The sequence below is a fragment of the Plectropomus leopardus genome, chromosome 2, assembly GCF_026936395.1.
Source record: "Plectropomus leopardus strain MGB_pleo_1.0 chromosome 2, ASM2693639v1, whole genome shotgun sequence".
Lineage (NCBI taxonomy): Eukaryota > Metazoa > Chordata > Actinopteri > Perciformes > Serranidae > Plectropomus > Plectropomus leopardus.
Window position 1 is genome coordinate 25,235,351 of NC_142177.1, and position 26,018 is coordinate 25,261,368.

At 38.2% G+C, this 26,018-nt stretch overlaps 2 protein-coding genes across 6 annotated transcripts in view; both read left to right on the forward strand.

Moving 5' to 3' along the window:
• LOC148190220 (uncharacterized) overlaps positions 1–16,890 on the forward strand; it is an 85,575-nt gene extending 68,685 nt beyond the window's left edge. For 4 of the 5 annotated variants that reach the window (XM_088089160.1, XM_088089171.1, XM_088089165.1 and 1 more), the window contains 2 exons: positions 15,647–15,682; positions 16,320–16,890. In XM_088089160.1, the coding sequence (XP_087945286.1) occupies positions 15,647–15,682; positions 16,320–16,375 (92 nt within the window). In that variant the 3' untranslated portion in view covers positions 16,376–16,890. Of the gene's footprint in view, positions 1–15,646; positions 15,683–16,280 lie in introns of all 5 variants that reach the window. The other variant, XM_088089172.1, reaches the window with a different exon arrangement.
• Positions 16,891–17,028: 138 nt separating this feature from the next.
• The window catches only part of nckap1l (NCK associated protein 1 like), a 34,141-nt gene continuing 25,151 nt past the window's right edge, over positions 17,029–26,018 (forward strand). The window contains exons 1-7 of the mRNA XM_042506038.2: positions 17,029–17,228; positions 18,675–18,785; positions 19,729–19,821; positions 20,447–20,503; positions 22,039–22,181; positions 23,583–23,673; positions 25,302–25,439. Of these exons, the coding sequence (XP_042361972.2) occupies positions 17,139–17,228; positions 18,675–18,785; positions 19,729–19,821; positions 20,447–20,503; positions 22,039–22,181; positions 23,583–23,673; positions 25,302–25,439 (723 nt within the window). The 5' untranslated portion in view covers positions 17,029–17,138. The remainder of the gene's footprint in view (positions 17,229–18,674; positions 18,786–19,728; positions 19,822–20,446; positions 20,504–22,038; positions 22,182–23,582; positions 23,674–25,301; positions 25,440–26,018) is intronic.

A 26,018-nucleotide genomic window follows, 5' to 3' on the forward strand; every position in this document is an offset into this window, starting at 1 on the left:
GATTGGGTTGTAGGTACACCTTTTAAAACGAATGCAGTCTAAAACAACATACCTGCAATAAATCCTACCTTAATTAAGGTTATAATAGTTTTAATTGAAACTATATCTAAATGCATTCCTCCGACTATATGACTAGTCATCAAGCTCTCATCTTTGAGGGTTCATAATCGGCTGACCAAATACTATGCAAAAGTTAGGACACTAACACATTCAATATGCTGCAGAAATCTGCAGTCAAAGTGTAAAACAAGGTCAGCAAATCAAGAGGATTTGTCTGCTTTCATTTAATGGTGTATCAGCAAATCTCTCACTCTGGGAAAACTCATCGGGTAGCTCGATAAAGTCCAAGGGCTCAAAGCAAACTCAACCCTGTATAAATTTCTCTTGCCTCCTTTTGAGGGTCTTGGGAGAATAAAGCACAATAAACAGAAGCCCCCCCTCTCTAAAGGTCCACAACAAAAGCAAATAGCCCCAGCCTGGCTATAGCTTTATTAGTGGTCAGCTGGTTCCCATTAGAAAGGCTTTGTGAACTGCTATCTCCTCTCAAGAATCCCAAACAAACTGACCCTCGGCTCTGTTTGTCTCCCACTAACCTCTCTCTGCATCCGTCATGCTTCCCCAAGCAATATCCCCGGATACCACCGGCCCTCCCACAAACAGGGGTCGGCCTTAGTGACCTCTACGACCACTGATGTCGTTACAAAGCCACTTAGGTGTAGCTGCTGTTGAGTGATTCTGGGAACATCTGTCTCAGTTATGTACTATTGCATCAGAACAATGGCTTCTTGTGATATTTTATTTCCTTTTTTGTTGTTTTGTAAGTTGAAGCTATGTGCATAAATATATATATTTTTAGGGAAATTACACCTTCTGTATTTAGAGGAACAGTTTGACTTTTTGGGAAATAAGTTAGATGATAAGTCGTTTCTGCACAGTAAATGTGATGCTAAAGCCAGCAGCTGGTTAGCTTAGCTTACCCCAAATAGTGGAAAAGAAGGGAAACAGAAGGCCTGCCTCCCTCCAAAAGTAGAAATATCCACTTACCAGTAACTCTAAAGCTCACTGATTAAAACTTTATGTACCATGTTTTTAATCCATAAAAAATTGAAGAATACAGAAATATAAAAGGACTACTTCTCGCAGGGTGTCATAACCTCCTAAAGTCTGACAAGGTGAATAAATTATCCCATTAATTTTAATGTTTTAAGGTTCTAGAGCACAGGTCTCTGGCAGGATATAACATTGAGCAATGACGTTCACATTTGGATTTCAAAGGTCCAGTGTGTAGGATTCCTGGCAGTGAGGTTGCAGAACTGAAACTTTTTCCGTGTCAAGACTGTAGGAGAACTACAGTGGCTGACCCAAAAATGTAAAATGCAGATGACCTTATCTAGAACCAGTGTTTGGTTTCTAACCACACACAGACCTGGTCTGTATGTGGTTAGAAACAGTTAATTCCAAGGTAAGGAAAACACACCAATTCTTTGCTTTTGATGATTAACTTATAGCTTCGAATAATATCTATTCATTTCTGCCCCTAAATTCTTCACATTGGACCTTTATGTAGCTATGATGTTTACCATGTTCAATATCTTAGTTTAGTGTTTTAGCTTGCTAACATTTCCTGCCTAATGTCCTTAAAATGTCCTTAGTTTTTCATGTATTAGGTCCTCAAACAGATAAGTGGATGAATTGAAATTTGACATCATGTTTGTGAAAGATTAAAGTCGAGGGATCCAACAGTTATTTAAACATTTCATTTAAATTCACAAGCCAACCTCTTGTTGGTGCCTTCAGGAAAAGTCAGCAAATCATTAGAATTCATTATCTGGGGATCATAAATATAAGTACAAAAATTTGTGGCATTACATCAAACAGTTGTTGAAATTTTTCAGTTTGTCTAAAAGTGGTTATTAATTTGCCAAAGCATATTTAAGCAAAACGTTTTGGCTGCTATAAAGAACCATTCATAGATTGTGTAAATTCTCTGCATTTAAGTCTAAATCAAATAGAAGTTCTTGGTAAGGAATGTGCTGAAGTTGACATATGGGAGATGAAAACATAGACTCTTTCCTTCACTTCATCAAATAAAGTCGGTCAGGCCTGCAGCACTGAGCATCCTTTGTTGAGCCCTGGCTCTTGGGTCTTACTCATGCTCTGAGACGGCCCCATCTGGATCAAAGCTCCACAAGTCCTGCCCTGTACTTCTTACTTCCTGTGATCATAAGAAGAGAGATAAACAGAGAGAGAGTGGTCAAAAGAAAGGAAAACAGATATAAATCTTTATTGTGTCAGGAGAACAGATGAAGACAAGGTGGTAAGAGAAGGATAATCATAGAGTTTTGGGGGTATGCAGAGGTGGTGGTTGGGTGAGGGTGGCTGAAAGACCTGACCAAACCAACATGAAGACCAGCCAACAAGGCTACTATTCATGTTCTTTCACCAGTGATGGAAAACGTTTCCCCTCCGACGCCGAAAACAGAGCAAGGGGCAAATCTGCAAAGACAACAGAGAGGGAGAGGTCCCCGCCGGTGTGGATTAGGATCTGCTCGCTGTGAGCCACATTCAGATCTCCACACAGGCGAAAGGAACCAGGCATCTGCACCACAGAGTGCAGAGCAGGGAGGAAATGAAAGGCCCGATCGTTTTCCTCCATGGGCAGGGGGATCATATGGCCTTGGAGGCCAGGGGGACCTGGTCTGGATCGTGGGCCTGCTCAGACTGTTCCTCATGATGCTGCTGGGTATAAGTGAATAACATCTTTACTTCAGTTGCCTTTAAATGTAGTGTAATCTGTACCACGATCACAGCAGATAGATTCTACTTCTCAGACTTAGTACAGGAGGATGGACACCAACAAGAATGAGATACAGGGCGAGTCCGATCAGCAGACTGATTGCAGGATGTTTAAAATTTACATATTACTTTTTATCAAAGCACAGTCCCTCTTCATCTTATGAATGAGTTTGCAGAAAGCCTGTTTAACTTGGAACCGTCTCTGCTTCTGAGAAGATATGAAGACACAGATGAGGGGATGATCAAAAGGTTGAAACAGCTTTGGGTGGCCCCCAAGCTTCCGATTGCCCCATATTGTGTTTTGGAAAAACTTAATTTTGTTTGAGGGTCTGAGTCTGCTGAGGGCGCTTGTGTGAGTGAGGACATCCTGTTTCCTGAGGGGAAGATGGTTCTCTTTTTGCTTGTCTGTCCCGAGGTGCTGCCTACAGTGCTGGAGACACTTGAAGGCCACGATTGTTGATTTTTTTATGTTTTTTTTAAAAAAGTGTGTTGTAATTGGATGTGAGATCAAAGTGCCCGGCACAGAGGAACTAATTAGATCAATATATCTTAGCTGCTGTCAGTGTGTGGAATCCTCCGGTTATAAAGATAGTGAGATAAACTGTTCAACTTTTTACTCTAGTATGACACAACTGTACCATATACAGTTTGTTTGAAAAGTCAAAATAAATGCTTCTGCGAGAAGTTAAATGTTTTGTTTATTCAAGATAACATCACTTTTAAATTATCTTCTTTGGTATATTACTATACAGCATCATACATCATCCGTTGATATCCTTAACTTTTTTACTGAGGAGGATAGCTTCCGTTAATTAATATTTCCTGTTTTAATACATCTTGGATCTTGATTCTATTGTTTTGATCACCATTCATATTAGTAAACATAACTTTGCACTTATTCAACTAACCGTTGGGAACAGGGCAGCATCCCTGCAAAGGGAAAATGGTGACAATCAAAAGCAAACAATTTAACTAGATGACCCACAAAGAATTAGCACCAAACATTGCTTGTTTTGGTTTAACAGACTGCAACTTAGCTCTTCCGTGTCAGTGCTCTCGTCAGTGTTGTTTCCAGCAGCAGCCCCGGCCAGCTGGATAGGTCAAACAAACACCGGGCTTTCATTCAGGAGGCCAATGTTTGCATCCCAGAATCAACATTAAGTTCTTTAAATAACAATGAAGCCTTTTATGCTAGTATGTGTAGCATAAAACGTGTCTTATGTCACCAAACCATGATACATTTTGTAAATTGTACATTTTGTTAATAGACCTGTCCAAAACATTGTCAATTAAGTTGTTTTGGAGGTCAGTGGAAATCGACCTGTTATCTTGTTCAGGTATGACAGAGCTTTGGTTCATAACATTAACTACTTATAATAACAAATAATAGCTTACAGAGGATGAACAACAAAAGAGTCAACCAAATATTGTATTATATTTATGGAAAGGAAGAAAATACATGGCAGGTAAATTGGCTGAAGTGTGAAAAGGAATATTTTCATTTGATTTTCCTAACATGAGGAAACCCAGGATGTATTTCTGAGCTCTGTCTGCAGCACAGTAATGAGACACCAGTGCTTTGTAGTCTGTTGAAGCTTTGAATTGTATTGATCCTCCTCTAAAACACTGTGCTGTGTCTCTCTCCTCTGTGCAGGTATTTTCACTGCACTTCCCTAAAAGATGTCTCCTCGGGCATCCCTTTCCTATTCACTTTTCGACTCCAAAGAGCAGGTTAGGAAGAAAGGAATGTGGTAATTTGAGTTAATGGTGGTGAGGACGGAGGGGGGAAGTGCAGCTGGGCTGGGTCTCAGGAATTACCTGAGGAATGACAGAACATAGCTACACGCTCCTGCGCTGACAGATGTTATTCTGCAGACTGCTAGGGTGTGTGGAAACAACAGTCCATCTCATAGTGTTTTTTTAGGTAAAACACTGACCGAATTGCTGGGAAAAGGTAGAATAGAACAGTTCAGCCAACATGATGGAAGTGCGTTTCAAGCATGCTTTGGTAAAGGTTTTGATTTGGTTACTGAAAAACTAACATATACAACAATCTTTAAATAACCTTAACCAGGTACTTTGATTGCATAAACATAAGCATAAAAACATAAACTGCTGTAGTTACTACAAGTGGATGTTTTACGAAAAAGACTGAACAGTATTCTACTGTTCTTTTTTTTTTTCAAAATGTATTTGCTCTTTAAATTAGTTTTATAAAAATAATTTCTAGGAGACAGATCTAAAAAATGCATACATTAAATCTTATTTTCTTTTATGAGGCATTGTCCTGTAATAAAAAATGGTGTGCGACCAGTGCAGTCCTTTCATAAAGACCACCGAAATTTTTTATTTTTTTATTTTTAACATACATGGCTTACCTGAGACTCAGACTTTTACTTGGAGGAAACACGATAGCAAGGAAAAACATACGAGTATTTGCTGAGTTATTAAGCATTTCTTGGGAGTCTTGGAGAAGAACTGCTTACTGAGGAGCTCCCTCGAGAACTACATACCCTTGAGGGCTTTTTTTAAACATTTTTTTTTTACTATATTTCCATCCCAAATAGGAAGTGACATATTGTAAACCATTCAGCAGTTGGTATAGCAGTGTCACTTTGCTTTGACATGTCAAAATCACACATATGTTCAGTAAAATATGGACTTCACTGTCGGTCCATTTATTTATGTTATTTTGTTTGTTTATGAGAGTTTTTTGTTTTTTTGGGGGGGGGTTCCTAGAATGATGAAAAAGTTCCTTTGGTCCAAAAACTCCCATTTATTAAATAGAAAAAGACTGAAAAGTGAACCCTAGAAAATAAAATCAGTTCTCAAAATTTCAAGATTTTATGTAAATCTCACAGCTAACATTTTGCAGCTAATCAAATGTTGCATGGCGGCGCTCATTTGGACAGCTGTCTTCTTATGTGCTTCACTGGGCATTATGACGGAGACCTGAGAAGGCAGAGATCACCCAGTCTGACAGACATAATTACCTTGTCGGTCATCACTTCCCTCCTACAGCACCCTCATCAGCTGCCATCCTCGTGTGATGACAGGTTAATACAGCTCGCTGGCTGACCTGTCGACCATCGGGTGAGGGAGTCGCCATGGAAACAGATGGATATCCATGTCAGCTTTTCATAATACAGAAGACAGGCAGTCCCTCCACTCATCTGTGATCCTATGACCTCAATAGTATTCATGTGAGTTGCAATAATAACTTGGATAGACTTATTGTGAGATTACTGTACAATATTTACAGAGTTGCAATCTGTGAGCACATCACAGGCAAGTAAGTGGCAGTAAATGTCAGGGGGAGTTGAGAGATGATGAGGCTATAAGTGTGTTGAGGACTCTGTTTGGTGTAATTAGGACAGAGACAGTAAAACTGAGAGAGAGAGAGAGAGAGAGAGGAGGGAGAGAGAGAGAGAGGAGGGAGTGGGCGGTAACCAGAGGGAGAAGAAAAAACAGAAATAGAGAGAGTCGTCAGGGGGAGCAGAGCAGAGTTTTCAGCCAGTCGCTGAGCTCTCATTCATGGGCGGTTGGATGTGAACACTGGGCACTCTGTCTATGGAGGTGATGTCCACTGGGAGATGCTATCTTTACCTCATTGATACAATGGCCTCATAGACAGCAGACAGTGGGCCAGAGCCACAGGTCTCCATACTGAGCATCAGTGCTCGGCCACAGCGACTGCCAGGAAGAGTGCGCCACCTATAGGTGCTGATAAAGAGTGAGAGTGTGGGACAAAGACAAAGTTTTGGGGGTAAACTGATCAGTCTTTGTGAGCAATTAATGGTATAACACTGTGGTTCCATACTTGGATCTGCTAATATTGATATAATATTGATAATAATAGAAAAAAAAGTCACAAAAAAGCAATTTTCTCCGGGGGGCCAAGAATGCATTTGTTTTAAAACATAAGGCTGGTGTAAGCCTACTGTATATTTCCTACAGTGTATGTTTATTCTATATACGTCTTTCTAAAATCTGTTTCCTTCTGACTTTCCTAGTCCTCTGTAGCCATACTTATCTCCACAGTAGTGTGTCAGGCCTGGAAACACACATTATCATTCTGCTATAGCAAAAAAGAAAAAAAAAAAGAAGCTTAGGCTCGTTTGTATTTCTTTAAACCAATCACTGTCATCTAAGCCCAGGATGCAGCAGCTGTGCCCTTGCAAAATAGTGTTGGGGTACTTGTTTTGAGGGAACATTTGCACAACAGGAGGCGAGGGCTGTCATTAAAATGGCTAAATCTCTGCCAGAGAAAACGCCAAAACACAGTAACAGATGTATGCCCACTAAGTGATTTAATTGTTAGGCTACTGATAAAAAGACAAACATAAGGTAATAGTCTTCACCTTGCTCTGGAAGAGCTCACTGGACCTATTAAACCACAGACAAACTGTATGTGGCTCTGGCAGAACATTATTACAACGATATCACAAAAAATTGTTTAAGATAGAAAAAAACATTACATTAGTGAGTCTAATGTCATTTGTGCACGCTGTTGTCAGCGTAGAGATAAAGATAAAATCAACCTCAACTGGCTGTGTCAAAAAAATGAATCAGCACAGGACATTAGAGTCCTGTGAGACAGAGTGATGCGTTTACCAGTTTTTTATTCATTGTAGATGCCTATAACAATTCACAAAAGAAACAGTCATGCCTTATTGCACAATCCAAATCTTCATAAAATTTGCCATTTCAGAATACTGTACGTGCAAATAGAAGAAGAAGGGTAAAATGCATAGCTAGTCAATGACAGACTTATAATAACAGTCTACATTCAAGTGAAACGACAAAATGTGTAGGTAACATGTAATATGAAAAGATAAAATGTATTCAAGAAAGTTGAAAGAGAGAAAAAGTAATTGAGTTTCTTTTTTACTGAATTCTAATGTCCTCTGCACAGTAAGTCTCAGCTTTTTTTAAAAAAAATAATAGAGCCTTAGTGCTGAAGCTCTTATAGGTTTGGATGCATGACTGCTAGAGCTATTTCCCCTTGGCACACCTTAACTCTCCTCTCATGACGAGACGTTCTGGCAGGCGGGAGGGGAAGATGAGAAGAGAGACGGGGGCAGAATGGAACATTTGGCTTTTTTCTAAATGAACCGATGCCAGGTGTCATGAAAAAAAAATACATGAAGGCACACACACAATACACTGCAAAACACTGCAAATACTCCCTCAGTCACTTGCTATGTTCCATGTTCAGAGGATTTTGTCAAGAAGGAAACTCTACATCAGTGAAGGAATTTCTCCTCACCTCCTCTTTTTCATGATTGCCTCCTCCCAGTCACTTTTCTCTCCTCCCACCCTCCCACCATTAACATTTTTCTCCTTTTTCACCCTCTGCTGACCCAATTATCTCACTCTCTTTATTTGTAACTTTTTAGCTCCTCCCACTCTGATCATTTTCTTTCTTATCAGCTGATGCTGAGTCCTTAATCATTTTAAAGGAGTGTGTAGTTTTTCAGGAAAAAAAGATCTTGCAACAACTGTAGTTTTTATTGCATTGTGTAAATCAAAAGCATAAATACAGCATTAGGCCTTGCATTGGTAAAATGTTATAAGATGTGGCTAGTGGAGTCAGTGTGGATGATATTTTACTGATAATAACACTCCTAGAAAGACTTCACCACAGAAACCACAACCCTCAAACATTATGCAACTCTGTCATCCGCCTTTACACACACACACACACACAAACACAAATCATAAATTATGACCCATGCACTTTCTGCTCCAAGTATCTGCCACAAAGCCTTTCTTTTTATGCTTGAGCTGTCAGTGAGTCAGAGCGGTGGTCACTGTAATGGTAAAAGTCAAAAGAAAACTGCAAATGGAACCACCTGTTATTTAATCTGCGCTACCAGCTGAGCGGCTGGCAGACAGCTGACCTGTTTCCGATGTGGGGCCAGGCCGTCTGTGAGCAATTTGCATTCTTTTCACTGAGGGTTTGACAATTTTCAGCCACCTTGTTAATATAATAAAAGAAAATACATCAGCCTAAAACACACTGACAATAACAGTGTGCCCAAAGGTTTTATAGCTACAAAAGCGGACCTTTGTGAAACATTTTTAGCCCTCTGAAGCACGGCTATGTTGCTTTTTCCTTCAAATTTGGGCAGTCCCAATATTATCTTGCTCACTAAACAGAGACAAAGTAGGTGGAAAATAAAAAGAGGTGGGGGTGTTCTGAGTGGGAGAAACTGGTCCATTAATATAGCTCCAATTTGTCCTTTGAAAAGTGCAATGTGCAGTGAAGGGACACACCCCGGCTAAATGAGCCCTGACAGGCTCTCAGAGATGCCAGAGCAAAGGAGGGTGCAGGAGGAAAAAATACTTGAAATGAAAAAAAAAACCCTGAGATTTTTTCTACCCAGAGCATTGCAGAGATATAAACTTGTGTGTATGTGTGTGTGTGTGTGTGTGTGTGTGTGTGTCTGTGTTTCTGTCTTTAATTTTCTTTTATATGTCAAGTGTTAATGTGAATTATATTGTTTGGGTCTAATGTGGTGCATGTGCATTATTTTGTATCAATATTTTGGTTAAAAAAAAAAACAAGACAGTTTAATTAACAGTGTGTAAGATTTAGGTGGATTTAGTGGCATCTAGCTGTAAAGATTGCAGATTGCTATCAGCTGAAGCTTCTTCCAGTGAGAATTCCTTCTGTGTTTTGGAGGATTTTGCTGCAAGCTGAATTATTCACAGAGGTCTCTTCCTCTCCAAAACAAATGACTCGGAGATTTAAACTGGTAAATACACTGAACAAAGCAGTTTCAGTGTTAAAAAAAAATCTGTGTTTTGCCCTTACAGCTTGTCATGGAGGGGCTGCATACAATGGTGGTTAATGCAAAAATGTGAATGGCCCTATCTAGAGCCATGGTTTGGTTTGTCCATTCTAGGCTACTGTAGAAACATGGTGATGCAACGTGTTGATCTTAGTGGACAAGAATGTGCTCCCTATGTAGATATAAACATAATGTTCTGAGGTAATTAAAACAAAACGCTTCTTATTTTCAGGTGATTATCTACTAAGGAAAACATCCTTAATATATTATTCTCCATTTCGGCCAAAATCGATCAATCACCAGTTTCGGCCAATATGTCCCCCCTGGATCTTTTACACTGTTCCTTTTAAATGTGGTCTTCTTTGGTTGTGCTGTATTATGCATACACAGGGCCCACATGATCAGCAAATGAAGCTATCACATGACAGTTCTGCTGTGTTTTGGAAAGTCTTGCAAACAGTTGATGGCATTACCATCTGCACAGTGCGAACCATCGAACAATTCCACACATTTCTCAACTTCTGCTATGAATATGCCCTAACTATCAACATGGCTTATTTATCAGTCCTTTGCTATATAAATGAAATCTTTTTCACTATCATCTCTAATGACGCTCTCTCAGTCTGAGTTTTGACCGCATTTTACAGGTCACTTTCCCAGACAGAATCTGGAATAATCAGTTGGTAGCTGAACCCCCGGCCAGGTGAGGGGATTACTGTCTAACTCCATCCTTCAGAAGGCACCACCCTCCTTTCATTTCAGTCCTCTGACCTGCATTTCCACCTCTCATGTCTTTCTGTCTGTGTGCCTGGTTCTGTCTGCCTCTCAGCTGTGTGTGTGAAGTCTTGCCAGGTTATTGGATTTACAAGTCTGTGAATGTCACTCTGTCATGCATTTACTGGAGCTGCCCACTGGCACACCCTGTAGTGTCAAGTAAGTGTGCACTTGCACATATGCCACGTATATCCCCATATTTTGCCCTCCACACTTCATCAGTTCGCTTTGTAATTATCAGACTAAGTAGGAGGGCGGTTCTGGTGACCTGCAGTTACACTTAGCTGAGGAAACCAGCCTTGGGTCATCTAGGTCGTTTGGTCACTCTCACTTTCTCTCTCTCACTTTCTCTCTCTCTCTCTCTCTCTCTCTCTCTCTCTCTCTCTCTGTAGGTTTTTTGCTCTCTCTCACTGTTTCTCCTGTCGGTCTCTCAGTTTGAATCTCTCTCACCCTGCTGTTATCCCACCTTCTCTGGCATTAGTAAGCAGCTGCATTCCTCTGTCAGTTTGACATGAAAACCTGAGAGGAGAAAACTACTGACTCAACATGGAAATACCTCCTAATGTACAATGATAACATGAAGGAGACTAGTAAACATGAACATACAGTAAAGCGTTTATACATTAGAATTCTATGTGAATTTAAATTATTTGTAGAACATAAATCCAACTACACTGATCCCAGCTAACAGGACCCTGATAATCCAACCATAAATACTCACCAGGGCATGAATAATGGCATAAATTTCTAAAGGAGTTTTCTATTAGTTTTTTAGCAGTCCTGTATAATTTTTGATTGTTGTTCCGTGGTGGCAACAAGTAAATTTATTCAAGAATTATATTTACTGTTACTGTTAATTTGGAAATTGCACTTTACTCCAGTATTTTCACTTGATGCTTTTTTAAATTCTATAATACTCTTAAAGTTTTTTAAAATAATAGTGTCTCTTTTAGTTGCGCTGTGTCTCTTTGAGGTAATTTTGGGTCTTTTTTTTTGTTGTTTTGTCTCTTCAAAGTACTTTTGTGTCTTGTTTAGTTTTATGTCTCTTTGAGGTGATTTTGTGTTTTCTTTAGTTGTTTTATGTGTCTTTGGGGTAATTTTGTCGCCCTTTTGATTGTTTTGTGACTCTTTGACGTAATTGTATATCTTTGCATCTCTTTGCATCTCTTTGTGGTCTTTGCAACTGGGCACTTTGGGCCCCTGCGCTGGTGCCTAGTAGACCTGTTCAGTAAACCATCCATGCATTTTAGATGGAATTAATACACGTTTTAACCCTCTGAATTGGTCTGACAGATATAGTAGCTAGTTACTTCATGATTCAGATTGCCATATGCCATGCAGGCTATTGTCAGTTTACGTAATAGGATGCATTGTCACAGATTAAAGTGCCTAAAAAGTTGTTAGAAATATCACCACTTCAACCACACCACCTAAAATGTGACTTTAACACTGGAAAATATAGGACTTTTACTTTTACCTCAGTAAGGGAGTACTTCTGTTACACTGATGTGCTGATTCTGATGCATATTTTCTATGATGCATTACAATGTTTTTCAGAGTTTGTTTCTTTATGTTTTATCAGTACACTAATAAAGAACACTGCTGTGTTTCAACAAAGTAGGAACTAGACTAAACCATTTAACTCCTACCAGCTGAAGAGAGCACAGACTTTGGTCCTCTTGGGGATGGAGTTTAAGTGCAGTATAAAGAGTATAAATCCAGCCAGCATGCAAAAAAAAGTGACTTTGCGAAAGCCAGTAATTCTTGTAATTTATATATTTAGCAAATAAAGTGAGTCTGATTCTGAAGAGATAATCATCAGTCATGTTTATTTGAACTTGTAGCCTATGCATGCATTTTCACTCATCACATACATTCCCTGCTGCCTGTAAGTAGTAAAAGTGTGAAGATTTAATGCTGATGTTATTGCTGCCTGCCAAAGATGTTTGAGTCTTTTCATCGGCGCTGTATATTATCCTCAGTGTTTTATTTTCCTTTCAGTCTGCTTACCATGTCCCAACGTGTCAAGGAAGAATGCTGTCTCTTTTAACTCCTCTATATGTTTAACCATTTAGATGTGTAATTACATGTTGTGCAGGATGTCAAACCCAGGGGCCAAATTTACTACACTTTTCTATAGAGAGTAACTGCCTAATCCTTTGATAAGTTAATAGACGAGGCTGAAAAAGTCATATATTTACAGGCTTGTTAGATTGTTGGTATATCAACACCAGAGGTGGTGTTCTTGTAAACTGTTGCATACTGTATATCTGATCAGTGGTGGACATCAACGAAGTACATTTGGCATGCAGACTATTGTCTGTTTACTCAAGTACTGTACTTAAGTACATCATTTGAGTATCGGTACTTGAGTATAATTTTTTTGGGAACATATTACTTTGACTCCACTACATTTGAAAGACAAATATTGTATTTGGAGTCCACTTAATACTTATTACATGTGCTTTGAAATCAGCAGATTTTTTTTCCTTTCTTAAATGTTAACTGTGATTATGCAGTTCTGTGTTTGGTTTGGTTATTGAAGCAGTTTCTTGTACCTCTGCCTTGTGCATGCACAGCTCAGATTGGACAGCTCATTGGTAGAGACAGATAGAGCAGCCAGGTCATCAGCAAGCGGTTGTGTTTGGTTAGCTATGGTCGCAGATGGAGATTAAGATTCCCTACCAGATTACCCATGGTGATACCTCAGGTCCATCTTTGTTTTTAAAGTTTTTAAAATGAAAAATTTGTGTCGTCGTAAGTGTTTGCTCTGTTTGCTGCACACAAACTTCATAATGGCATGATGAGGTAGTAAGTAAACATTTTCTTAATACCAGATTAGTATTTTGAACAAAGTTGTCTGTTCTTATAGTAGTTGCAGTTTTTGTTCTATGTTTGGTCAAATGACTGTTAATGGATCTGACTTAATTAGTCCTTATGTTACCATAGATTGCAGTGCAGCAAACTGTTCTATGACCTTTGGTGTTTCCCTCTACAACTACAATTGCTGTTGGAGCTACCACACCATCAACCACAGTTGTAAAATTTGTTTTTTTTTCTATTGTCATTCATATAAGCCTGAGACTGAACTATTAGGAGTTGGGTTAAAGGAAACACTAGTTGATCGCTCTATGGGCCTGTGGATGTGTAAGTTAAACTTTCAAATGAATGAACAGGGTTAGGTTAAGCCAGAGTCATGGTTTCAGTTAAAATGGCATTGACTTTTAGTTTCACATGGGACAAGCATGGTGGTCTCTTTCTGGTCTTTTACCATGGATGGGTTTACATTGCAGTTAGTTAAAAGCCTGGTGTGTTCTATACAGACACTAAAGGAAGCATTTTGCATAAGTATCAGACACTGAGGGGCATGACCAATTGTTGGTATTTGGCAATCTATGAAAGAGATTGCTTTAATATACAGATGTTTTGATTATAGCTGCTTTAAGCACAAGTGAAGTGTGACAATTATATACTCATACATATTGTCAAATAGTCCTGCGAATATAGAATAACGTTCATACCACAGCAGCCTACAGTACACTTGCCTATATTGTATTTATTAGACAGGCCCATGTGTTTTGCCATCTCTCCCCTGACATCTGGGCTGCAGCCGGAGCTGCGAGCACTTCCTCAAATCTTTCCCCTATCATTATCATTACCTCCTCCTGCAGCCCTGCTTACACACTGCAAGGAATACCCTGTAGTTGTCTTCAGTGTCTTACGCCATTTTATCTGTTTGTGTCTTGTTTTAATAATGCATGTACACAAAGATTTTTGTGGAATATCCAACCATTCATTATAAAAATCTCCCTCAATGGTTGATTTTCTACTTAAACAGTCACACTAAAAGTAAAGACAGTCAGTCGTCTCATGTGTTTGCCTCTTCTATAGATCCTTACTTTATGACTCAATCATAATTTCTGTTGTCGTGCATAATATGTCATTGGACCTACACCAACAAATGGGTTAGTTTAAAAATTCTTGTTTTAAATACTTTCTGCACTGTCCTTGTAATGTTGCTCTTTTCAAAAACGTATTTATTCTGTTCTACAAAGGGATAATTGATGTAAGTTAATTCAGTATTACATGAGATGTATTGAGCTTTAATCATACCATTTTACACTGGACACCTGCCCCTTTGTCCATAGCTCATACTTTAAATTCAAGCCATCCTCCAAACTGACCCAGAAAAACCCAGTAGTCTATCCAGCACAGCCTAACAGTATCTTTTTTTTCCACTCTGTACTCCACAGTTCAATCCTTAACCTCACATCTGTATTGGTGACCAGCAGCTTGTGCATCTGGCGCAGGTTCCTGGTCTCAGCAATAATGTGCTCATACAGGTCCATGCAGCTCTCTCTTTTATAATAAGCCATTTAAAAATCCATTTTTCTTACTCAGTTCACAGAGGGTAACAGTTTTATAAACATTGTACCCCCTCATTCACCAAGCCCCATCCCCTGCATACTCTCTCTCCTCCCTCATCCACATCCTCCTGTCTGCTTTCCCAGACAGCCTTGTTAACATGTCTACTGCTCTCTGAGCTTCTGCCAGTAGGGAAATAATAAACAGATTATTTCTTCGAGTCCACTTAACATCAATCATCGCTTCGCTTAGCTCTGCGCCCGCTGTGGTTGACTTTAGTGACTCTCATTAAGAAAATTACTCTCTCTGAGCACTGCAGTACTCTCTGTTGCACTCCTCAGTTTACACTTTACTGAACCTGTCACTAAATTCCAAGAGGAGTTATTGGGGTCTTGCAGGGAAAAAGCAGAAAACAACACTTGGCTGCTGAATAACTTGGGGCCTTTCTAGTTTACATGACAAAGTCTTTAGTCTCAGTAATTATGCTGAACGTGAGAATGGCTTGATGTGGAAATAATCTGACTGCTGCCAGGCTGCCTTCCAGGTAACAGAGGTTTTTATAGCTGTTTGCGCACATAAATGCTGATTTATAAGTGACATATTTTTATTATATTGTCTTAAGAGCCAAATTGCAGAGACAAAGTCTGGACTAGGGCCAGCTCTAGACTTTGGGGAGCCCTGGGTAGGGTTTGGTTTGCTCCCACCCCCTTATTGTAATGTGTTCACATGGCACTGAACCAACTTGCATTGTATCATGTATTGTAAATATTTGTTTACACAAAGCACATAATGTACCAAAAGAATGTGAAGACAGAGACCTATAAGCAGCAACACTATCTTTGAAAACACTGTAGTAACTACAGTATTTGTCCATTTGTCCTAACTCGTTCATTGATTTCCTTTTCCTGTCACAGAATCCTGGGAGTGCATCATTGGTAGGGGACAGCAAAGTACGTATTTTTCCTGCCTGTAATTGTCCATTTTGCCTGTCTTTATTGGCAAAAATGATACAAAATGAAATACAAAAGTCCAATTTCTGTTTCCTTATTGTCTCTTTTCAAAAACCTTTTAAAGATCAGGGGGTGCTGAGCAACTGCTTATAAAAAAAGAAATTTAAACTGAAAAAAAACAGTGTGCAACTAGTGGTAAGGATTGTAGATTGCAACCAGTCGATACTATTCACATGTGACAAATGTAAATGTGAAAATGTATCTTTCATGACACCTTTAATTTTATAAGACAAACCTTTTTATACAAATATGTACATAATGCACTGTTAATATAGTTCTAGTAGTTGTCTGTCCTGTTCTATTCAATCTTATCCTATCATATCAGGCATTGTTGTTATTTGTTACCAGCATGGGTGGATTATTAGAAAGTGGGCCTCTTGGGACAGATATGCAAAAGCCTCCACAACCTCTCCTCCATAGGAGCAAGACACACAGACTGTTGATTTTCCTCTCTTTTTTGTTGTTGTTGTTTTATATCTAGTTAATATGCATGTTTTTGTGGTTTTCTGTCTCTGTTGACATTTTGAATCTCCTCCAGGTCGTGATGTGTTACACTAATTTTAGTGACATATTGCAGATGAAAGCCTGGTGGGCCCCCCTGATGCTTTGGGCCCATTTCCCTGTGCCCAGTAGGCCTGTTCAGTAATCCATCCATGATTATTCTGCCAGAGAAAGGTATTGTCACACACTCACCCTTTGTTGCATAATTGATCCCCCAGTCTCTCAGAAAACACAGTTTCAGTTGGTTAATAGTGCCATCTTGTGACGACTGCTATACTCAAAGTTAATCTTTTCCTATTTTTCTTTACTGGTTTGTTACTTTATTCCCTGCAAAACTGTTACATTCAGTGCACTCTGCTTGAATAACTTGAATATGGTTTGTACCAACATCCCCTTTCACAGGACTCATTTCCAGAGCAAGAGGAAGTAACTCAAAATGCACACAACAAAGGAAGCAGTTAGACAGACACAGTTTTTCATTCATTTGAAAAACTATATGTTATAACTAATGTATGTGTTCTCTCCAGCATCAAATCAAAAGTTTTGAGTGATAAACACATGAATTGTGAAAACAAATTTCTTCCTGAAAGTCTAAATATAGCAAAGTACTTTAAATACAACACTTCTGCCAACTTATTGTAATTTTGTTACTTTTTTAAAATTTTTTTTTTTAAATGTCTTAAATTCATATCCATATTTTGAATTACAGTTACAGTATGTGGCTGATTTTACCTCTCAGCCCAACTCAACTCATGGCTCCACCCCCACCCACGAGCTCATGTGACCGAGTGTCAGGGTGAGGCTCTGGGTGCACTTGTTTCCGAGGGTTTGAACACCACACAGGACCTGGAGGCCAAGGCTTGAGCGGAGGAAAAGGTGCCGTGTTTCTGGAGCCATGGACTACCAACAGAAACTGGCTGAAAAACTCACTATCCTCAATGAGAGAGGGAATGGGGTGTTAATACGCATGAACTACATTAAGAAGGTGAGGGACATTCATAGAGGCAAGTTATCTGTGTAACAGAAATAAGGAACTTGAGTTACATCTCATACGCTTACGTCTGTATTTTTCTCAAAATTTGCACCCACATTTAGTTATTTCACAATACGAAGATACATTTAAGAGTAAACATATCAGTACACGGTTATACACTGCTTAGGAATAAACTAAAATTAAATCATATTTACAATTGTATGTTTTCATTTATATTGTTTGATCACATAGAGCTGTAAAAAAAGGAAGAGCTTGATTGTACAGATAACAATTTGCATTTGTATCTACAATACAAATAATAATGATCGGTAAGACCAAAGATGTTCAAATACTTAATCTGCAATACACAAAAGTACAACATTGTGTAATGATGCAAACCACCTGTAATAACCGATTAATTCACTACTTCTTTAAAGCCAAGAAACTCTCTAGGAACTGTATTTCCAACAATTGTGATAAAATTATGTCAGATAGTTGTAACAACTGTGTATTTTGTTGTTTAGGCAGCACTGTGTTCCAACTCCCATCTGAGCTCATTTCTCAAAAACGGAAGTGCAAACAGGAAGTCTGACTTGTCAGTCACCTCAAATTTCAGTTACTCCAAACTGAATTCTGTGAAACTAAGCCATCAGATCAGGCATGTGCAGAGAGGAAGGCTGAGGGTGCTTGAGCACTTGTCCCCTTATGTACTTGTACTTATGACAAGTGTTTGTGAGGTCTTATGTGTGTCTGAATGCATGCATGTGCATGCGATAGCTGCAATTGAGTATTCATGCATGTTTTGACAACCCAGACATATCTGAGTGTGACATACAGGAAGTGACTCTCATGAGAAAATAGAATATCTTTTGTGTATTGTATGTGTACATGCACACACATCTCCCCGTCTGTGACCTTGTATGAGCATGCATGCACTTTATTATGGAATTCATAAGGGAAAAGAAGTGGACGAACAGCCTTATTTTGAGCCAGTGAAGATGTGCTGAGCATGCATGCATTTTTTATTTTCACAGGCAGACTTCACACTCTGAAGCTGCTGCACAGTATTCAACTGTCAGCCTCTAAACAGGCCCACAGGAGCCGTTCAGCGGTAACTATTCTGTTCAAGGTCACCTTCGGGGTAGTTGCTGCTTGCGGTGGGGAGAGTCTCATTACCCACTCTGCCCAAAATGTCCCCAGCTATCGTGTGGATTCTTCCTCTGGCAATTTTGATTTTCTAACCAGTGACTAGATGCCACTCAAAATGTAAAAAAAACCATTTTAATCCTGTTAAGAGCACCTACAGTGCATGATGGCAGGGCATGAAAATGTGTTAAAAATCAAGGATTTTACTGCCAAAACCTGAGTGAAATATGACAAAAATTTGTCAGGGTGTGACGGTATGATGTGCAAACGTATCGCATGACATCCTCACATCTCTATCTTTTCCTGTTACAGATCTGTGCAGACCCCAAGATGCGGCCTCCCCTCCTGACTGATAAAACCATGGAGTCCGCTGTCAAATACATCAACAAGAAATTCCCCAACATTGACTTCAGAGGAAACATCGTAAGTGCAACTGCAACCCTTTTTTGTGTCTTGCTTTTTCTACAAGGATACGCAAGTACTTGTTTTTTATGTGATGTTTTGTTGTGATAATGAAATTATTATTTCAGGATCTAGACACAAAAAGGTTTGTTTGTTCTTAGTCACTGAATAATAACTGTGATCCACTGAAAACATTATGACTTCAGGTCAAATTGACAAGAACCTGTTTGACAGTTGTTTGTTTGTTCTTTGTTCTTTTCTGCTCTCAAAAGAAGAAATATCTTATAATAAAATCATGAAACAACTGAATCATGAACACAAAATGTTAAAAAATGATCAGTGCATGTCTTCTCTGGCCTTCCAAAGCTCTGTAACACAATCTTAACAAGAAGTATTTATGATACGCTTCACCTTAGTGCAGGCAGCAGAGCTGTGGTAGTATATTGCATGATATTTGCTCTGACATACTGGTATAAGCCACGGGTAATTTTAGATTTTTGTTTGCAATATGATAATAATGCATCCCTCTTGTTAACATGCCATCTCTTCCATCCGGTCAAGCTCCAGACACCCTTTGACAGTGGAGATTCTAAAACTTTCAAACGATAACACTAATTTTTTTGTACTCCAAATATTTACCAAAATATGTTACATTACCTAATGATTGTCAGTGAGCTATGACTTACCCATTACCCATTAGCCTTTGAAACAGGGATTGCATGCTATACCTTGGGGGCTGTGTTACACATAAAAGCTCTTAAAAATTAATGACTCGCCCACTGATTATATGTTATTGTTTAATATTTGTTTAATTCATGTAAATATTTGCATGTGGCTGATGGTTTAATTTATACAGTATATTGTTTAATCAAGTAGGACTTCAAGAAATAGTCCACTTGCCACACATTGTGAAGTTCTGTATTACCTGGCCAGTAATTAAAAAGTTGTCATTGTTTTTTTGCAGCAAAATCTGACCAGCATACAGCGACAGAAATCGGAGGTGTTGGCAGCCACAACAAGCTACTATGACTCTTTCTTGGACGTCATCGAGTTCAGGGTGATAATCTCTCTCTTTCTCTTATTTCTTGTCAATTCCAATTATCATTTTTTCACATAACCCGACAAGGACCTGCATAACAACAACAGTGGAAGAAACAGGAGCATAACATAACAAATGTCTTCTTTAATAACTAGTGAAAAAAAACAATGAAAAATAAACAATATTCATTATGTCTGAAATATGAAAACACAAATCTGATAATAGAAAGGGCAGTGGTGGTGTTTACAGTGTTTCCTTTATTCTCTCTCTTTGTTTTCTTTCTGCTATTTTGGCTTCCAGAATAAATTTACATATAGAGTGGTTTACTCTTATAGAGAAAAATAATTTATTTTATTCCAAACATCAAGGACAGCTCACTGTGGTTTGGTGTAGTTTGTTACATGTCCCCTCACATTTGCATGTTTCTGTGATGGAGGTAGCAGCCAGGCTATAATGTATCACCAGTATTTGTAAGATTGAGAATAACTCATTCATGTTATAGAAATATGCAAATGTGTAATGATTATTAGGCTACAGGAATCTATGAAAATGAGAAGATGTTTAGGAAATCATATTAAAGGCATAACATGATTTGAATATTTGTCTGTTTTCTAATCAAATCCTTTCTCTGTTATTTATTCAGGACCATGTTTATGAGCTGCTGAACACCATTGATGCCTGTCAGTGCTTCTTCGATATTGTAAGTAAAGGTTACAATATATTTATGTTTATTTATAAGTCGGGAAAACACTGAAGTCAAACAAAACATCTGCTGATAATCTGACAAGCTGTCACTCATTTTTATTCATTATACTACAATGCTGTTTACTCCCTCCTGCTTCATGCTGCAGGTCTCTGCCTGCCGCCCCCAGCCTCCTGCTATTCAGTTTGTCAGGTTTTTTATTATCATTATTTAAGTGGCACCTCTCGCCTTGTGCATTGTGTATGTCCTACTGGATATTTCAGTGATCCGTGTCTCTTGTGATCTGATCTGCACAGTTAATGTGAGCATTTTAAGAACCTTACGGTGGTTGGGTTTATTCGGAGAGCGCCTCAGCTCAGGACTTTTTTATTTATTTTATTTTTTAAACCAAATATAACTGCAGATCAACTATAAAAGTGACTTAAGTTGATTTGAATGAATTCTTGTTATTGCAGTTTTACCTCATTTTGCATTCAACTTTCTCAAAATGATTTGTGCTGTAATTCCCTTTTTAAACAGACAAATATTATTAACTGGATATTTTACCTCAAAGTTGTCATAATCTAGTTACCTTCCTCTCGACACAAAAAACATTTTGGAAAATATCATGTTTTGACTTCTTTGGCATCGGTGGCACTATCCTGTCTGGCAACGCAGCAACATATCCTCATGCAATGATTCTTGGGAAATGCACAATCAACGCTTTGTGTGATATCCCATGAAACATGTTAATGTAAAGTTACGTAATTAACATGACGTTACAGAGCTTAGGCTAGGCAAGTAAATTTACTGTGGTTAGGTTTAGGAGAAGAAACATGGTGACAATGTACCTTAAAAGTTCATTCAAAGTTCACATGATTCTGAGCACTGATCTCCTGGACACTCCTGAAATGTCCTGTTGTGTGACCTATGCACCTCCCCCTCAGCACATTGGTCATGTGATTGCAGCTTTCCCAAATACATGGGTTATTGCACAAATTACTGGCTTATGATTATGTGGGATATTTACAGATTTTGGTGCAAAATGTATGAACAAATAACACGGACAGCAAATCATACAAACACGGTATGAGAACAACTTTAACCCTTTTGTGGCACTATCCTCAGTGAAAAAATGATGCTTAAACACAACGTCACAAAAGAAACATTGATATTATGCAAATGAATCATGAATAAAACTTAATTGTGGTTTGCAGAAATGTGCCAACAATGCCTTCAGGTGACTGGGGTGATGCCTGCCTATTTATGCTAACATATACTGTAGCCAAATATAGTTCTTCCATGAATGCTTAACTAATATTCTCTGTCAGTTACAAAACAGCCACCTTTACAAGTCTGCAGGGTATATGCGTGTCTTATTGTCATTGTTATGTTTTCAAATTGAAAGGGACAGTTTATTATTGGATCCATTCCTGATGTTTTACTAGAAATGTCTTCCTGTTAGGTTTCCATACAGCGCCACTGGACTTACAGCAGTTTGAGGTAGTTTCAGTAATTTCATAGCCTCTGACTAAACTGAAATTTGATTTTAGGCAATCAACTTTGACTTTACCAAGAACTACTTGGATCTGATCATCACCTACACGTCTGTTATCATAACGCTCTCCCGCATTGATGACAAGAAGGCACTGGTGGGCATGTTCAACTGTGCTCATGAGATGACCAACGGGAGCAGGTATGAAAACATGAAACTGCATAAAGAAGCGACATCATACTGTATAAGGAGCACAAATTAAACTGATGGATAGATGTGTTTTCAATGTACTCACCCCTATTGATCAATATAGCATTCAGTCAGGTTGTATTTGCTAAGTGCAGCTTTTTATCTACGACAAACACTCCATTCAGGAGCTTTAATTAAATCCATTATGAGGTTCCACATCCATCAATACGACCGTTTCTCTGATCCTCATAATTAATTAGAATTTTAATTGCTGCAGACATCAACAGCCCACCACTAACCTTTAGTGAGTGCCAAGTGATGATCTGACATTTGAGTCCGCCCACTTTGAATGATATTTATTTATTCCCTCTAAATGGATGCTTATGTCAATTTGAGATGTGAGCAGGGAACATAAGCGCATACAGTGTTAGTTAACATTACATTTGACTTGCACACAACACACAGCTAAACTCAGTTGTGTATTGTAACTGAGTACTGTACTTAAGTACACATTTAAGGTAATTGTACCTTACTTGAGTATTTTTCTTTTTATACTTTTACCACACTACATTTCAAAAGGGAAATATTGTACTTTTTCACTACATTTATTTGACAGCTTAAGTTAGTGTACAAATTAAGATTTTTGCATAAAAACCTTACAAGAGTCTATAAAATATGATGCTTTGTTTCCAAATAGTTTATGCAAGTACAGCTGAAATGAGTAGTTGATCAACTGACTGATAATCAATTACCTGGTTGTCAGATAATTAATTGGCCACTATTTTGATAAACATTTAAGTCATTTTTTCTATATTGTTTAAATAATTCTATTTTTAAACAACAATAATAGTTTTTCCCCCATGTTTTCCCTTTTTTGAGTTTTGGGGTGTTTCTTTCTATTTTTTAATAATTTCGAGGGTTTTTTGGGGTGTATTTTTCAAATTCTTTTCAGTTTTTTGGTGTCTGAGGTCTTAAGGTGTTGTTTTTTTCTTTTTTCTAATTTTTTGAATTTTTCAAAAATAATTTTCAGGTTGTTTTTTTTTTTAAATGATTATTTTTCTACATTTGGTAATTTTCCTTTTAATACTTTTTCTGATTATACTCACTTACTTTTACTTAATTGACATTCACAGTGCAGAAAATTTACTTGTGATGAAGTATTTTCACAGTGTGCTATTAGTACTTCTACTTAAGAAACTGAGTTGTTCTTTCATCACTGGCTAAACTCTCTGAACTGGAACAGCCTCTGCTATTAATTTCAGCTTCCCAAAAATGAAACTGTAGAAGATGATTATGAAATCCAACACTTTCATCATCAGTTACATTCTAGATTTACACAGTATTGTCATAATCATAAGGTCTTACTTCTTTTCCTTCTTCTTGATTAATTCCTCACTGTAATTAATCTTGCAGTGACCCGTCTTACCCTCGGCTCGGCCAGATGTTTGTTGAGTACGAGCATCCTTGGAAGAAACTCACTGAGGAGTTTGGCCCCCACACAAGGGTAAGCTCAGTGTGTCACTGATTAAATATATACAGTACAGTACAAAGATACTAAAATTATGGCTGTCAAACTATTATTTTTTTAATGGCAGAATTTCAGTAGTTTATCATGATTAATCACATTTTTTAATCATGTTTCAATTCCATTATTCTGCATTACAAATCAGTTGTAATGTCCATATTAAAAAGGTAAAGCAATTATTACCAGATTATCTTGATAAGCATTTAAATGGCAAGAAGAAAAAACAAACTGCATGGGACGAGCATAAAGTGGTTTCTGAACACTGCAAATTGGCTGTTTGTTTTAAGTTTGTTGCCTGTTGCTTCTGTGTGAATTTTTATCCTGTTTGCTGTTGTGTTTTTACTGCATTTTTAGTCTGCTTGTTCTTTTACATGAAATTCTTTGTGCTGCTGTCTGGACTCCCTTGGAAGACAGATTCTGAATCTCAGTGGGACTATTCCTGCTTAAACAGAGGTTAAATAATAATAAAAATGTCTGTAGGGCAGACTCATAAGTACCCACAGAATCCATTTTCATTCAGATATCTTGAGGTCAGAGGTCAAGAGAATATTTTTATGGTTGAACATTTCATTCCAAAACCTCTGTTACTGATTTGTTGCTTCACCTCTTATTCCTTTGGCCTCTGGCTCAGGCCTCTGCTTGAAACTTACATGCCCAAAATAAGTGTTTCTCTGCAACTACAAGGGCTATATGAATAAACCTGGTATCATAATAAAGGTAGCACTTGGGAGATTTACTGCAGAGGTGTAAGCATTAGTATAGATGTTACTGGGTCAGAGTAAATGAAGAAATAGGACAGAATACAAGGCAGAATTGTAAAAAAAAATCCCTTTGGAAGTACGCGGTCACTGCCAAAAACCTCCACAACGTCTGAATATTACATATAAATAGACAAATGCTTATAAAGTGAAGAAAAACAAATTTAGAGAAGTTTTAATAAAGGCATGTAAGGGCAGAACTTTCAAATTGTCCATTTTAGGTACATTTGTGTACCATCTGTGCCCCTCAGAGAACTGTAAAACTCATTCAGTATCACTTAAATGGCACCAGGTATAAGTATTAATGCCATCTAAAAATAACTTTTTTTTTTTTTGCATCAGTTTTAGAAAATCAATCAGACCTCTCGACATGTTTCCATTCTTAGAAAACCATAAATAAAAGGGCGAAATAAGAGCTTTAAATGTTCCATATCACGTCTTTATGGACATCACATGGCTTTATGAATGTTTCAGATGTTAAAACAGGGTCTTCACCAAACTGTTGCCACAAAGTTGGAAGCACAATTTTATCTGCAGTATTATCATGTGCAGTAGAATTAAAGACTTCCCTGAACTGGAAATAAGGAGCCAACTGTCAAAGCTTTATATTGCTTTACAGCTTTACACATGACCACACAAAATATAACAATACAAATAACAGTTACAAGGGTATGTGCAGTGGATCATAAAATAAACCCATATGCAACACAATTATAACAGCTGTTGAGCCTTCAGCTTGATTTCACTATAAATAAGTGTGATATGTCTGTATCTTTGTCTTTTAACGTTCTTTTCCTCTCTCTAACTTCTTTATTCACGTTTCCTTTTTCTTCTCTGTCTCTCTCCTAGTCTGTGACGGCAGCCTTGCTGTCTCTGAAGATGGTCTACCCACGCAGGAACCTGCCAGCAGAGCAGTGGCGGGGCGCCCAGCTCCTCAGCCTGCTCAGTGCTCCGGCTGCCATGCTGGACCCAGCGTGCTGTGACACTGTGAGTTTGCCCTCCCAGCACCTCTCCTCTTTTTACCTCTGACTGAGGGCAAAACAGAGAGGAAGGGGAGGAAGTATCTAAAGCGTGTTTTTTGTAGTGACTTCAGGCACAGAAATGAGAAAATATTTCACAGCTAAATGATGCAATAATAGTATATGTGGTGTTATGAGGGTCAGACATGGTCTACTTAACATTAGTAGCTCTCTGTCCTCCCATTACAGTGCTATCATTTAGAAAATGATTTATTTTATTGCCCTCGGACCGCTCTGCTTATCCCTAAACTTTTATTTCTACTTACACTGTAAAAAATTTAATGTAAGTAGGGTGAAATATATTAAAGCAAGGCAATATATGCTTTTTTGCTTGACTTCAATGAGGCAAAATGTGACATTAACACATTTCTTTGTATTTACCCAGATGTACTTGTTTTTAATGTACCTGTCTGGTTTTAAGGTATAAATCCTAAACCAAGGCAATGCTTAATTTGAGCACATTTCCCTACATATTAAAAAAATAATTCTTAAGTGTTTTCTTTATGTCTTGACAAATGGACTTGTTTTTAGTATGGCCACACTATTT